The following is a 16,672-nucleotide window of genomic DNA, read 5'->3' as shown; positions in this document are numbered from 1 at the left end:
ACAGGTCCATCAGATTAACATGAGTAAAAATATTGAATTTAAAATCTTTGTAGGGGTGACCATCGGATGAAGAAACTTTAGTTAGTAAAGAGAATCAGGGAGGTACAGATGATCGGTTAACTTGTTTCATCAAGACATTTATTGTGAAATCATCAGTATTTACAAGATTTAAAAGAACACCTGTGGAAAGCACATGTATTTTAATAAACATTACTATTCATGTGAAATCTTGATCGAAACCATTTATTACAGAGTGGTTCAGGGTGTGCACTGAAACAGCTTCAGTCAACACTGGATGTAAGGCAAGTACGTCATCCTCTCATAGAAAGATGTACACACAGCACTTTTTATTTATCCAAAAGATTGGAGGATACCTGTATTGTTTTATCATGCTTTTCAGTACGGCGGTCACTGTTTCGGTAGAGGGTCTCAAAGTACACCAGGGAAGTTCTGTTGCCCACAATTCCACTGTAGCAGAACCAGCAGTGTGGCAGCCATCTTAGCTTGCCTATATGACAACTCTCAGATACAAAATGGAGGGGAAAATTAATTTAACCTCCGAAAACAAAAGGAGGGGACAGAGCGGTGTTCTTTTACTCATTTCCTGCCAGGACGTCCTTTTCCACCCTTCATCCCTCCTCTTCCACCCTTAAATCCTCCTCCTCCACCACCTCTGCCTTTTCCTTTGCCCCCCCCTCCTTTCCCCTTCCCTCCTTTCTTGCCCCCTCTCTCACGCTGCTCTTTCCTCTGCATGCCTCTCATGTCCTTCTTCATGCGGCCGTCCACCACTTTGAACTGGCCCTTGACACCGCCCGGACGACGAACCCTCTTGGTACCAGAGCCCTTCTTGGCCACGACGTACGTGACCTCCCTCTTCTCCTTACCAAGGCCCGCCTTCTTATAGATACTAAAAAACAGAGAGAGAGAAGGGACTTTAGTAAGTAAAGTAAAATGTTGGTGGTACATGTCACTGCCAGAGGTAGAGTAAAGTGGTAGTTTATTTAGCTAGCCACAGGTGTAGTAAAGTCCTACTGTAATGGGACATGTCACTGCCAGAGATGTAGCCGTGTAAATGGTTGTGGTACATGTCGTCGAAGAGGTTTTGATGGTGTAAAGTTGCATTTGTACCTCTTTAGCTGGGCCATCTTCTCCCTTTCACCAATGTCCACTGTGTTGACCACGGCCTCCGCCTTCTTCTTGGCTGACTCCATCTTCTTCAGCATCTGTCACACCGCACAGATAAACAAAGGTCACATACGGTATGCTGCATCCTCCATCTTTACACCCCGTCTCCCACCTTTTTACCCAACATCCTCCTCTACCCTCATTCCCCCGTCTCCCACCTTTTTACACAACATCCTCCTCTACCCTCATTCCCCCGTCTCCCACCTTTTTACCCAACATCCTCCTCTACCCTCATTCCCCCATCTCCCTTCCATTTCCCTTCATAATATTATCTTCCCCCTCTACTTCTACCCTCTCGTTCCACCATCTCTCTCTCTTACCCTCCTCTTCTTCCTGGCCTTGGCCTCAGCCACTCTTTTAATGGGCCTGGCGTTGATCTCCTTCCATTTTGCCTTGTACTCCTCCACCATCTCCTTGGTGACGGGGATAGGCTTATTCCTGTGTTTCTTCTCGTCATCCACAAACCACTCGGGCACCTCGCACTGGTCCTCCGAGCTGGCAAATCTGAACACATACATCGTCACACAGAAATAATACATTGCATGGCTAAATAAGTAGTATCATTAGTGAACACACACACACACACAGACACAGAGAGTAATCAGCTAATCTTGCCTGTGGAAGGAGCCGTCAACCAGGTCCCTTGATCTCTTCTTGGAGGTCGCGATCTGACAGCCCAGGGCCAAACCCTCTGCATTCATGATGCGAGCACGCTTGCCTGGGGGGAAACACACACCGCTTAAAATCTTGCCATTGGTCTAAACAGTCACTCTAAGGCCCGCACCCTAGACATGTTCTCTTTACTCACTGGTGCTCTCCACTGGCACCACCTGGAAGTCGTCGCCGTCTTCGTCTCCTTGGATACCGCCAGACCCTTTAGCCTTCATCTGAGCGATACTCCTGTAGACCACACACACGTTTACACTTTTAGATGATCGGGGAAAGTGCATCTTGTGGTCATAAGCCAAGTCATAATGTCTACCAGCATTACCCCTGTTGGAATCGGTCAAATAGAAGACTGTGCAATCTAATATTAATCTCAAATCAAAGAATTCCTCCAATCATTTTTCAATCTGTTCGCTATCAGAATCCTACAAAATGATTGAAAAGGTATTTTGTTGACAAAAGTTCTAGTCTATTCTTTAATAAGTCATGTGACAAGAATCCTGACTTCTCATCGTCCTCGTCACTGCTGTTGTCTTCATCAGAGTAGCTGTCGCTATCCCCCTCTGCCCCAGCTTCCTGTGAAGGCCCCGCCTCTTCCCCCTCGGGCTGGGCCGTATCAGGCTCCTCTGGGGTTTTTCTCTTCTTCCCCTTGGCTGGAGACACAACAAAAAGTGTTACAAAAAGTTCATCCAACACTCTTCTCTCACTACGGACGAATCTCAGTCTAAAGTGGACTCTTCCCTTTTACCTACGCTGGGCTGAAAGCAATATGATGGACACCTACCGGGAATTTCCACCTATCAAACAGGAGGAAGACACTTTATTGCGATGCTGTACTCATCCTGTACCTGTAGGGTCCTTGTTCTGTAGCATCTGTGTCTGCCGCAGCTCGCTCGCTGCATCTCCGTCCAGATCCAGTTCAGCGAAGATGTCCTGTGTGAGTCAGAAAGTCACAGCATAAGGTCAGAGATGAGAGAACCAAGGGTACTATAAAAGTTTTCCATGTGCATGAGGAAGTCTGTTAGTGGGTGGACGCGTACAGCGTGTTGTGTGTCGGTGAGCATGTATGTGTGGGTGGGTCAGTGAGTGTGTGTGAGTTTATGTGTGGGTGGGTACAGCGTGTTGTGTGTGGGTGGGTGACTGTGTGTGAGTACAGCGTGTTGTGTGTGGGTGGGTGACTGTGTGTGAGTATAGCGTGTTGTGTGTGGGTAGGTGACTGTGTGTGAGTACAGCGTGTTGTGTGTCGGTAGGTGACTGTGTGAGTACAGCATGTTGTGTGTGAGTGGGTGACTGTGTGTGAGTACAGCGTGTTGTGTGTGGGTGGGTGACTGTGTGTACTACAGACCTTGCTGAACCACATGCTGGTCTCACGGTCTCTCTTCTCCTCCTTTCCCTCCAGCTCCACTATCAGTCCACTCCCTTCTTCTTCCTCCTCCTCCTCCTTCTCCACATTGAAGGACACTCTGCAACACACACCAAGCATTAAAAAAAAAAATTTTTTAACATTGCAACAGCAGTTTTGCCAACATTTTTATGAAGTTATTATAGTTAAAAGTGGATTGAGTAGAAGTCATTTAATGTGTGAAGTTAAAGGGAATGCCCTGAGTGTCAAAAGCAGTGATACAGATAGATGCAGAGAGAGAGACTGAGTGAAAGACGTACTTTTTCTTGGTGGCCTTGTCCTTGGCCATCTCCTTCTGTTTCTCTATGATCTCATCCAAGTCGTCATCGTCCAGGTCAGAGACCAGGGAGACCTCGTCACTGTCACCGTCGTCAGAGAAGTATAGGTCCTCCTCTCCTTCCACCATAGCATCAGCTAACTTCATGTCCCCCTTGGTGATCTCACACAGAGCCTAGGAGAGGGACGGAATGAGGGGAAAGGTGAAGCTTTTCACAATCAGGAGAAATAAAACAAGAACGACCTTTCTAAAAATCTATTCAAAACCCTGTCCATGGTCAATTGGTGTGTGTGTATGTGCATGCATATCGGTCTCTGAGTTACCGCGGCCTTGTTAATGGTAACGAGGGAGAACATTGAGGAGTCGTTGCCATCTGCGATGGAGACTCCCGGCAGGTCCATCTTCAGTGCCACCCTCTCCCTCTGCTTCCTCCTCTCCTTCAGAAGCTTCTTCTTCTTCCTGGTTGGCACAACACACCAGCACGCACGTCAACACAACACCTCACATTGGACAATACAGCACTGGTCACAGAATACACCAGCACGCACGTCAACACAACACCTCACATTGGACAATACAGCACTGGTCACAGAATACACCAGCAAACATGTCAACACACCTTACAAACAGGAAATATAGCACATCTGTGATATAACTCCCCCCCTTAAAAATCAGGAAGCAGTTGCCATCAGGCCGCAGATCAGGTCTCTACCTCTCAAGACCAAGACACCAGTTTTGTGCCAGCATCAGTAAGGCTTTTTAATGAACATTGATTATTGGGACTTGTGTATTGTATCTGTAATGTGTGAATAGTGAAGTTATTCTATATTGATCCATCAAATCCCATTGTTGGTATATGCATTAGAGATCATAAAGTTGAGCAGTTGAGTATAGACTTACCGTCTCAGCTCTGCCACCTCCTCAGTATAAAGACTTACCGTCTCAGCTCTGCCACCTCCTCAGTATAAAGACTTACCGTCTCAGCTCTGCCACCTCCTCAGTATAAAGACTTACCGTCTCAGCTCTGCCACCTCCTCAGTATAAAGACTTACCGTCTCAGCTCTGCCACCTCCTCAGTATAAAGACTTTCCGTCTCAGCTCTGCCACCTCCTCAGTATAAAGACTTACCGTCTCAGCTCTGCCACCTCCTCAGTATAAAGACTTACCGTCTCAGCTCTGCCACCTCCTCAGTATAAAGACTTACCGTCTCAGCTCTGCCACCTCCTCAGTATAAAGACTTACCGTCTCAGCTCTGCCACCTCCTCAGTATAAAGACTTACCGTCTCAGCTCTGCCACCTCCTCAGTATAAAGACTTACCGTCTCAGCTCTGCCACCTCCTCAGTATAAAGACTTACCGTCTCAGCTCTGCCACCTCCTCAGTATAAAGACTTACCGTCTCAGCTCTGCCACCTCCTCAGTATAAAGACTTACCGTCTCAGCTCTGCCACCTCCTCAGTATAAAGACTTTCCGTCTCAGCTCTGCCACCTCCTCAGTATAAAGACTTACCGTCTCAGCTCTGCCACCTCCTCAGTATAAAGACTTACCGTCTCAGCTCTGCCACCTCCTCAGTATAAAGACTTACCGTCTCAGCTCTGCCACCTCCTCAGTATAAAGACTTACCGTCTCAGCTCTGCCACCTCCTCAGTATAAAGACTTACCGTCTCAGCTCTGCCACCTCCTCAGTATAAAGACTTACCGTCTCAGCTCTGCCACCTCCTCAGTATAAAGACTTTCCGTCTCAGCTCTGCCACCTCCTCAGTATAAAGACTTACCGTCTCAGCTCTGCCACCTCCTCAGTATAAAGACTTACCGTCTCAGCTCTGCCACCTCCTCAGTATAAAGACTTTCCGTCTCAGCTCTGCCACCTCCTCAGTATAAAGACTTACCGTCTCAGCTCTGCCACCTCCTCAGTATAAAGACTTACCGTCTCAGCTCTGCCACCTCCTCAGTATAAAGACTTACCGTCTCAGCTCTGCCACCTCCTCAGTATAAAGACTTTCCGTCTCAGCTCTGCCACCTCCTCAGTATAAAGACTTACCGTCTCAGCTCTGCCACCTCCTCGGCTTTCAGCTCGGCAAGTTTCTGCTCCATCTCTTCCTCCTCCAACTCGGCCTCTTCTTCCTTCTTTTCAGCCACTGTCATTTTCTTTTTCTCCTTCTCCTCTTTCTTCTCTTCTTTCTTCTCCTCTGCGTCGCTCGCCTCCTCACCTGAACTCAGTCTGCAGACAAGCACAACAATAAAGGCCAATGTTATTGATGCCTACTGCTCTATATAATGGGATGTGCAACTTCAAATAATATTAATTTAGAACCTGACATACCTCATACCTTTGTAAAGAGATTCTTGTCTACCAAAATCAGGCCCAATCCCTAGATAGGCAAATCATGATACTCTCATGTGTTCAGACTGGATGGGTGTAAAACAATATGGAGGGAACAAACAGAAGACCAGGTGGAGTCGGTACCTACCTGGATCTGTTCTACTAGGGGCCTTGGGTAGTCACAGGGTTCAATCTGGACTGGGAGTCACGGGGGTTCAATCCGGACTGGGAGTCACAGGGGTTCAATCCGGACTGGGAGTCAAGGGGGTTCAATCTGGACTGGGAGTCCCGGGGGTTCAATTTGGACTGGGAGTCACGGGGGTTCAATTTGGACTGGGAGTCACGGGGGTTCAATTTGGACTGGGAGTCACGGGGGTTCAATCTGGACTGGGAGTCACGGGGGTTCAATTTGGACTGGGAGTCACGGGGGTTCAATTTGGACTGGGAGTCACGGGGGTTCAATCTGGACTGCGAGTCACGGGGGTTCAATTTGGACTGGGAGTCACGGGGGTTCAATTTGGACTGGGAGTCACGGGGGTTCAATCTGGACTGGGAGTCTAGGGGTTCAATCTGGACTGGGAGTCTAGGGGTTCAATCTGGACTGGGAGTCTAGGGGTTCAATCTGGACTGGGAGTCTCTCTCAATAGAACTTGCTGTAGATATAAAGATTAAGGAATGTTTAAAAGGATTCTTACTTGATGTCCTCATCCAGCTGCTTGGCCTCATCCTTTAGCTTCTTAGCCAGGTATCTCCTCAGCTTGGACCTCCAGTTCAGCAGCAGACTGAGGACACACACATACATACACAGGGTCTGAGGGCAAAGGTCATTGGAGAGTCCCATAGGAGGGCCGGCGGGGAGACTTGAGTTGCAGCACGTATTTGGGTCTATAAAAAAACACTTTATGAAGTCAGTGTATTGTTATCATTACAGTATAACAATCTCATTGGCTTACCGGAGCTCCTTGCGGCCCAGAACCTTGATGTCACGGCAACACTCTATGACCTCGTCAGAGGTGGCCTCGTGAGACTCCAACTCAGGGTTGTCAAAATTGATCTGGAGGGACACCCCAATAAAAACAATATTAAAATCTGCTCAGAGACAGAAATGCTATCGTAGCTAAATGTGGTTTAGCTAGCCAGCAAGTTAACTTGCTATCAATGCTGACTGCCATTGTAAAGTTCTGTATGATGCGTCTCACCTCGTTGGCTTTGCTCAGGAAGTCCACAGGGTTGTCAGCCTTGAGGAAGGCGGTCGCTGAGAAGGTGTGATACAGGGTCAGATCACCATCTGTGTATCCCTCCGCCTGAAACACATCATGAATGAATGAAGCCACTAAAATATACAGTCGGTTCATTCAGAAGACTTCACTGTGAAGAATTACACACAGGTGCACACACACACACACACCTTTGGTTTCTTCAGAGGGACCAGGTCTTTGATAGCCTTGGCTTGGACCTCCACCTCTTTGAAAGCATGTTTGGGGTCGAAGAACTTGTTGTCAATTTTGTCTGGGGCCAGGTAGCCTGAAATGGAATGAAGTCCCATCCTCAGTTACTCAACAAGACCAACATTTACCACAATAAACCAAAAGTATTTATTTCTCAATTTACTCTAGATACCTGGTGCTAAAGAACAGGGTGGAGTCAATTCCATGTCAATTCAGGAAGTGAATAGGAATTCCAATCAGAACGGAAAAATCCTCAATGAAAATCAATTGCACTTCTCACTTTTCCAACTCTGCTTTCGAGAGTCGGGGTGAACCAACCCACCTTGGCAGATGACGAAGATCTCAGCCGACTCGTTTCTGGAGGCCTGGGGCTTGGTAGCCTGCACCTTCTTGAAGAACTGCTGGAAGATCCACAGCAGTGGCTGGTAGTCTTTGGAGCGGAACACCTTGGTGACAAACGTGCCCCCTTTGGCCAGGAAGTCACACGCCAGCTTCAGAGCCATCAGGGTCAGATGAGCTGGTAGTGTGAGAGGAGGGTTCGATTAAGACAAAGATTGCGTTCTGCTCCTCGACACCGATTTATTACCTCAGATTAACAGTAAATCAATGAAATTCGATTACGCATTTCTACTGTACAAATGTTATATGAGTGAACATGCCATATAGCTGATGGACGGACAAACGTGGTGTTAAGCTTATTTCCTCTCAGTTTACATATAAAGGTTTATGTTTACATCAGTGCGTTGCTTACCCTGAGAGAAGGCATCATGCACCCAGTTGGCTCCAACATTTGGAGCTCCATCGTTTAGGACCACGTCCACCTTCCATGTCTGGAGCTCCTTCCTCAGAGCCTGGCCAAAACAACAGTTACATCAAACACGGTCCTCTTTGGACTAAAAGTTGTCACAATTTGGTGATGTATGATGAAGTTACCAACGCATATAACAGTGCATCGGAGAATACTGTCCGATAACATTCAATGGGAGTTATGTCAACACTGTACTGTGATGAACTACATTAAAACACCATCCTGTTATGGATAAATAACAGACTCACTAATTTGACCTCTGACCTACCTGCCGGCATTTCTCTGTGGTGATGTCCTCTGTCAGGGCGACCACGTTGGGGATAGATTTGATTGGGACCAAGTCGACACCTTTGGAGATAGGAACGCAATGACATCATCAACTAACTATAACAGCACTGCAACAGGGTTTTTTTTTTTTAAAGATGTCGGCTAAGTATTACGGAACACAGTAGTCAGTATATGTTAGAGGTGTCTGAGACGAGGTTTGACTCACCAATAATAAGACTGGAGACAGGCATAAACTTGGACGCCACCTGTAACCTATGGGTATGGGTGACAGAGAGAAAGAATATTGACAAAAATAATAAATAAAACAAGATACGACAATTATTTCATAGGCCTACTACAGGACATGTTGATGTTTAACAAATAAAATAGCATGCTAAAGTAAGACTTGACAGTCAGTAGCGTATGAGAGTATATTGAGATCATGTGACACGCGATGCAGATAGCTACGGTACCCACCAACCACCCGGAGCAGCGCACAAGTCCACCAGAGCCCTGGCTTTCTGTAAGAACTGGAATTTTCGGTTCAGTTGAATAAGCTTGAAGGAAGAACGTGAACGATATCCTGAGGGAGAGGAGAGCGAGAGTATTACACATATAACCAGACAATGTCATTTCTACATTACTAGCCAGCTGTTTTAATGCTACACGATCCAGCTGGCTTCAAATATCAGTATCACAATCATGAGAAGCCAATTAGCTACAGTATCTCTCTAGATAGTTATGATCTTGAATATTGATGGCTATATGATCAAGGGTACCCAATCCCTGATGAGCAACAATAGCTAGGTAGCTAACGTTACATATACATTATCTGTTTAAACTCAAAAGCACACAGTACAACTAGCTTACTGTTTAGCTACTGTATTAATTAACTTGGACTTGATTTAGCTAGCCCATTTAAATTAGGCTAATAGCACGATGAGTTATCTGCGTTTATAGATCTTACCCGTTTCCTTTGCTAAGTGGTAGAATTTATCTTTTCTGGTCTTTCCAACTTTGAGTTTCTTCCCCATGTTTGCTGGTGTTGTTGATCGCTTATTATTTAAATTGTGATTCCTTTGGAATATTACGATTTACAAATTACCGAAGCAGATTACCAACCACCTCCATGAAAACATAACACGTGTGGCTTCTATGCGCATGAAATTTACGTCACATATAAGTTTGAAGCCTGGAAACTTTATTGAACCAAGGACTACAACAGACCGTGGAACAGACAGAGAGATACATTCATTGCAACTATAAAATAATGTGAGAGACGTACTGCTTGGATTCTTTACCTACGATAGAAATAAGTCGAAACAATTTTATGTAATTCATTTCATTATTCTTTTGGCCAAATTTCATATTCACAAATGTACATTTACAAAAAAAACACCACTTCTTCTTACCTTACAAAAATAACAATATTTTAAGTCAACTAAATATTCTACCAACAAAAAAGCTGTTCGAGTTATGAGTGTGTGTATGCCCCTTGAGGTGTAATGTGATATTGTACCCCCTAGCCCAAATGTCCTTTGTATATTCTTTATATATACTTGTGTTCCCCCATGTACTTCTTGTATTGATATGTTGTTAATAAAAAAATATATATAATAATACAAAAATATATATATAAATTATATACATTACCAGTCAAAAGTTTGGACACACCTCCTCATTCAAAGGTTTTTCTTTATTTTTACAATTTTCTACATTTTAGAATAATAGTGAAGACATCAAAACGATGAAATAACACTTATGGAATCATATAGTAACCAAAAAAGTGTTAAACAAATCAAAATATACTTTATATTTGAGATTCTTCAATGTAGCCCTTTGCACACAAAGCTGTCATCAAAGCAAAGGTTAGCTACTTTGTGTTTGCCATGTGTATTATATTACAGACATCTGAATGTATACGGATAGCCGGGGGCACACTCCAACACAGACATTAATTACAAACAAAGCATGTGTTAAGTGAGTCTGACAGATCAGAGGCAGTAGGAATGACCAGGGATGTTCTCTTGATAAGTGTGTGAATTAGAAAAAAAGTATGTCCTGCTAAACATTCAAAATGTAAGGAGTACTTTGGGTGTCAGGGAAAATATATGGAGTAAAAAGTACATAATTTTATTTTGGAATGTAGTGAAGTAAAAGTAAAAGTTGTCAAAAATATAAATAGTAAAGTAAAACACTTAAGTAGTACTTTCATGTATTTTTACTTAAGTACTTTACACCACTGGTTATACCTTTAGATTTCAAGAAAATTAACAACTAAGGAAGAATTTTTAATTCTTAATTCAAACACAAACTATGGAATAACACATATGGAATCATGTACTAACCAAAAAAGTGTTAAACAAATCAAAATATAATTTATATTTGAGATTCTTCAATGTAGCCATCAAAGCAAAGGTTGGCTACTTTGAAGAATCTCAAATATAAAATATATTTTGATTTGTTTAACACTTTTTTGGTTAGTTCATGATTCCATATGTGTTATTCCATAGTTTTGATGTCTTCACAATTATTCTACAATGTAGAAAATAGTAAAAAAAAAAAAAAGAAAAACCATTGAATGAGTAGTTGTGTCCAAACCTTTGACTGGTACTAATATATATATATATATATATATATATATATATATATATATATATATATATATATATAATATATAATGTAGGCACAGTTTCTAAACCCAAAGGCTCAACTTTGCAAGACTTTCGGAAACGCTTGCAAACATCAAACAGACCAGGCCTGGGTTTGGGGTTTGAGAATTAAACATTCTTCCTTAGTTGTTAATTTTCTTGAAATCTAAAGGTATAACCAGTGGTGTAAAGTACTTAAGTAAAAATACATGAAAGTACTACTTAAGTATTTTACTTTACTATTAATATTTTTGACAACTTTTACTTTTACTTCACTACATTCCAAAATAAAATTATGTACTTTCTACTCCATACATTTTCCCTGACACCCAAAGTACTCCTTACATTTTGAATGTTTAGCAGGACACACTTTTTTTCTAATTCACACACTTATCAAGAGAACATCCCTGGTCATTCCTACTGCCTCTGATCTGTCAAACTCACTTAACACATGCTTTGTTTTGTAATTAATGTCTGTGTTGGAGTGTGCCCCCGGCTATCCGTAAATTAAATAAAACAAGAAAATGGTGCCATCTGGTTTGCTTTATATAATGAATTTGAAAAGATTCATACTTTACTTTTGATACTTAAGTATATTTTATCAATTACATTTACTTTTGAGACCTAAGTATATTTAAAACCAAATCCTTTTAGACTTTTAGTCAAGTAGTATTTCACTGCTTCACTTTCACTTTTACTTGAGTCATTTTCTGTTAAGGGATCTTTACTTTTACTCAAGTATGACAATTGGGTGCATTTTCCACCACTGGGCATAACCTAGATTCGAGCCAATGTCTTAAGTAGTTGAACATGTTATTACGCCAACCTTGTGAACGTGACAAACTGACAGGTTTTCATTTTCGTCAAAAACAACTTTATATCGAAAGAGTACGGTTGAGTTGACCGCCAGCACATGCGCAATTCGGCGCAATTCGCCGTGTCCCGATGATGTGTTCCAATGATTTATATACACACTAGATACGTTTTGAGAGCGGTGTTTTTAGTCTGCGTGCCTCCATTTTGTCACTCCCTCACCGGTGTAAAATATTTTGGAAGCAAAAAAAAATGCATTTATTAATGTCTACATTTGTGTTTGCCACGTGTATTATATTACAGACATCTTAATGTATACTCTAAAATTATATTATGTAAGCTGAGTACAAATAAAAATATATAACTATATTTAAACACTAGAGATTACTAATGTTACTGTCCCCACTACAACAAACAAATACTTAAATGTATGTGATTTTGTCCTTGAAATATTTCATTGGAATAGTGTAGAATTCCTTTCATTCCATTGGAGGACTGCTCCTACTGAGGAGTGGCAATAACGTTGACCGGTGGTTTCAAAGCCTCTCCATGGCCAATACATAGCAGCAATCCAGGGTTTATATACAGTAAGTACCTCATTGGTTTTCATGCATGAGTTTAGCCACCCAACATCGCTGACAAGTGTGATCAGGGATTTCTATTGGAGAGGCAGTTTTAGCCTATTTTCATACTGTACTGTCTTTGATGTAGGCATTTTTATGTAAAGTGTGTCAACATACTTATCAGTTCATTTAAAAAATTCACTGTTCATTATTTTTTATTGTGATTCAATTAGTTCTGTCAGTTTTATTTTTGTGTTAGAATTTTAGATGCTATTCAAAGCTATGTGTGTGCTTGACAAAATTGAATTATATAACAAAAATAAAATAACGTGTTATTATTATTATTTGCCAGCAGCATACCACCCTGCATACCACTGCTGGCTTGCTTCTGAAGCTAAGCAGGGTTGGTCCTGGTCAGTTCCTGGATGGGAGACCAGATGCTGCTGGAAGTGGTGTTGGAGGGTCAGTAGAAGGCACTCTTTCCTCTGGTCTAAAAAAAAAAAAAATCCCAGAGGGCAGTGTAGGGTGATGTCTTTCGTCTGGGACGTTAAACAGGTGTCCTGACTCTCTGAGGTCATTAAAGATCCCATGGCACTTATTGTAAGAGTAGGGGTGTTAACCCCGGTGTCCTGGTTAAATTCCCAATATGGCCCTCAAACCATCACGGTCACCAGTTTACAATTGGCTCATTCATCCCCCTCCTCTCTCCTGTAACTATTCCCCAGGTCGTTGCTGCAAATTATTGTAATAATAAAGACTCCAATAATGTTTCAGTTTTCTTTATGAATGATTCCTTTGTCACATTTTATATTTAATTTTCACCCAACCAATCCTTTCAACATCTCAAAATGTGTATCTCCAGCAATATAGACATTTTACATTTTAATGTAGGCAACATCTCTACCTTATACAGTATTTGGTCTGCTTGGCCTTCAATACAAAGGACGATGAAATAGATAAATGCATACTTTTTTATGACATTGGATATAAATGAGGTATCCTCTTAAACAAAAGACTGAGGGGAAGTTTGAATCCCAGACCAGTAGCACAGGACAATACTGCTGTTGTTGAGGGTCCTCAGAAGGTTCTGTTTCTGGAGCGTGTGTTGATCAGTCCAAGCACAGAGAAAGCACTTGCTGCAGCCGTCACCAAAATGATGGCCCCAATGGCCCGTGTGGCCTGTGGACACAACAGAAAATAACAATTGTACATTGGCAAAAAGGAGAGAGTAATGCCCTATGTCCAAATTGTCACCTAGGCACTTCTGCATGTAGGTCTCAGAGGAATACATAAGTATACAGCAATATGGTGGAAACTCCACCTGCCCTGTAAGAAGGTATAACAAGCTTTTATCATATGATAATTGTACACAAAAACCTATGGGTAGTGGCTAGATATCGATTTTGAATTGGGCATCAGGAGAGAGAGAGAGAGAGAGAGAGAGAGAGAGAGAGAGGTCATCAAGGCAACTTTGAAGAATATAAAATATATTTTGATTTGTTTAACACTTTTTTTGTTATTATACGATTCCATATGTGTTATTTCATAGTTTGGATGAGTTCACTTTTATTCTACAATGTGGAAAACAGTAAAAATAAATAAAAACCCTTGAATGAGCAGGTGTGTCCAAATTTTTTACTGGTACTATATGTGCACATGACAAATACACTTTTAAACCTGAAAACATTAAACGTGTACATCCATATATGGTTACATCTCCCAACCTGCCCCATCTAGCTGAGCTTTAAAATATACAAATTAATAATATATATTGTTATTTGTCACAGATGTAGGCTAACAGTGAAATGTTTACCTACAGGTCCTTTCCCAACAATGCTTTACCTTGAAGGTCAACAGGGTCATAGACATAGAGTAGACGCAGATATTGTATAGGCCTACATACTGTATTATTCATGCATTACAATAACAAATACAATTGTGAGGTGAAAATAAGAAACTTTCAACACACAAAATGATACTCACAGTAAAGGTTGCGTTTTTTTCTATCCATCCCACATCATCCCACGTCACCCTTCCCTCCGTCACCCCTCCCTCCCTCCCTCCCTCCCTCCCTCCCTCCCTCCCTCCCTCTGTTTGAGATACCCTATAGTTCTCTTTGTGCTATCGGCTGCATGCATGCTGTGCACTATAACTCCGCTATACCCAAATGGAATTTCAATAACAACCATTCTCTGAAGGTTCAATCGATAAAAAGGAAAAGTGAGATAGACTATTTACTTGGATTTTCATGTTTTTTTTAATGGTAATATTATACTTTCAAGGTAGGAAAACTAATGTCATAGAGAGAGAGTGTGCTGGAGAACAGGGTACAATGTAGAGAGCAAAGGTCACACACACACAGAGACAATACACACAAGCTATTGTGCCACACACAGTCACAATAGCACCTACATAATAGAGAAACGGACAGACAAATAGTTAGTCATTCCTGAAAATTGACTTTGACATGGGAAAAAACGTATCTAAATGTATAAAAGTCACAGTTCAATAACATAATTGTGACTCCATAAGAAAACTAGAGGCAATAAAGTCCAATAGAAAACATGTAAAGGGAAGATAGACAATGTCCATTCATTTGTATTCTACCTCACAGAGAATAATCTCTTGAGTTCACCTGGCATGTGATGAAATCTATATCATCCTGGGGGAGCTATGTATTAATTAATAATATCATTAATTAATAAGTCAAGTCTGAAGCTACAGTATGTGGTGGAAAATTACATGTTTTTTTTCCCTAAATTATCAAACACATCAATATTTTAGTACTTCAACTTTAGCTACTTGACATAATTTAATAGAGGTCCTATTTGCCAATAGTTTTAGTATGTGCTTTAGTTAAGTATAGCTAAACTACTATTCAAATGAATACAAAGACTTGAGGCAATACTTACTCAAATACCAACACCTTTTTCTTCCTCTCCATTTTAGCGTTCCATGATTTAACGTTATATCCGCACCGTTTGAAAGTCAAATGAGAAAAATAATTGAATCCAAGTCCTTAAAATGGTCGGTTGTCTGAGAGAAAATCAAATTTATTCGGATTATAGTCACTCAGATTGCGTGGCCAAAAAACTCAAGTGTTTCTTAAGGTCCTACAGGTAGGTAGTGTTTCATGTATCGACTTTGACAAATGATGACAGTCACCGGGTAACCGCCATCCACAGGCCACTGATGCTAGAAGGCGATAACTTCGGCAGCAGCACTGACAGCGTTGATTCAGGTCATTGCTATCTGGGCTCATTGGGACGTCCATACCCCTAAACCCTAACCTTAACCCCTATCCTTACCCATCCCCCCAACCAAACCATAACCATTCCTTAACCATAACCCGTACATTTACCATTGTAAACTTCAATGGGGTAGGGACGTCCCAAGGATTCTGATTGCACGGACCGTTCATTCATGTATCAATTTGTAAAATGAAGAACGCCTTGATATTATGTAGTATTGATAACTGACTAGCCCTGCAGCACATCATCACTGGCATGGAAATGATTAACATAAATACAATTTGTGGCTTGATGATTAAAAGGTAAATCATTTTCGTGAGCCTTAAATATTTTTTTTTACTGTTATGCATTATCATGTCTGTTTTGAATAGGCTATAATGTAATTCCAATTTACATTTTTTTCTTAGGTAAAACATTAATTCTTCAACAGAGGGCAGCAAAGCCTACCTGCCAGTATTTGTTTTCTTTAGACTATGTCGTCAGTGATATTTAATCGGGCAACACTTGATATAGGCTACAAAATGAAAGATGTTACCCATGGACATAAAGACAATTAGTTTAACTACGGCCACACGTTATCTAATTTTCAAACATAGCCTATGGAAGTATTATTCTCGGCATACTGCAGTCATGTTCAACATTAAGGTGAACATATTTATATGGATACGTTCCAGCCGTTTGTAGTCTTGGCTTTAATTGATCAGTTTAATATGATTGTTGTTGCTCCATGCATACAACGTCTATCGTACTGTGGTAGACATTTGTTTCCACGATTTCAGCTTTGCTCATTTAAGTTGATGAAAAAGAGGTGCAGCGCAAATTTGCTTTCAGTTTCCTTTTTATTGCCGGTTCATTGAAGCACAATTTCATTGAAACAGCTCTGCTTCCTCGGGCTTTAATCTTACAAAACTGGTCCTTTTTATGAATAGTCTCACCCAATGTGGTATTTTAACATTCTCTATGAGCAAACTAGTTATTGGACAAGATTCCTCATGACATAGCTAATTAACTATTGATAA

At 41.5% G+C, this 16,672-nt stretch overlaps 1 protein-coding gene across 1 annotated transcript; it reads right to left on the bottom strand.

Moving 5' to 3' along the window:
* Nucleotides 1-111: 111 nt before the first annotated feature.
* Nucleotides 112-9,569, bottom strand: ftsj3 (FtsJ RNA 2'-O-methyltransferase 3). Its single transcript, XM_036938825.1, has 21 exons — nucleotides 9,343-9,569; nucleotides 8,853-8,958; nucleotides 8,602-8,648; nucleotides 8,377-8,456; nucleotides 8,052-8,151; nucleotides 7,623-7,817; nucleotides 7,261-7,376; nucleotides 7,052-7,156; nucleotides 6,806-6,906; nucleotides 6,548-6,634; nucleotides 5,571-5,750; nucleotides 3,854-3,989; nucleotides 3,514-3,704; nucleotides 3,197-3,314; nucleotides 2,700-2,784; nucleotides 2,357-2,504; nucleotides 1,994-2,085; nucleotides 1,801-1,903; nucleotides 1,506-1,689; nucleotides 1,129-1,223; nucleotides 112-907 (listed from the first exon to the last, which is right to left on the bottom strand). The coding sequence occupies exons 1-21, from the start codon at nucleotides 9,407-9,409 to the stop codon at nucleotides 598-600; spliced, it is 2,646 nt and encodes an 881-aa protein (XP_036794720.1). The 5' UTR covers nucleotides 9,410-9,569; the 3' UTR covers nucleotides 112-597.
* Nucleotides 9,570-16,672: the final 7,103 nt, after the last annotated feature.

This window comes from Oncorhynchus mykiss, chromosome 1 (genome assembly GCF_013265735.2).
Source record: "Oncorhynchus mykiss isolate Arlee chromosome 1, USDA_OmykA_1.1, whole genome shotgun sequence".
Taxonomy (NCBI): domain Eukaryota; kingdom Metazoa; phylum Chordata; class Actinopteri; order Salmoniformes; family Salmonidae; genus Oncorhynchus; species Oncorhynchus mykiss.
Note: the sequence above shows the minus strand (reverse complement) of the source record. Positions and strands in the feature narration are given on the sequence as shown.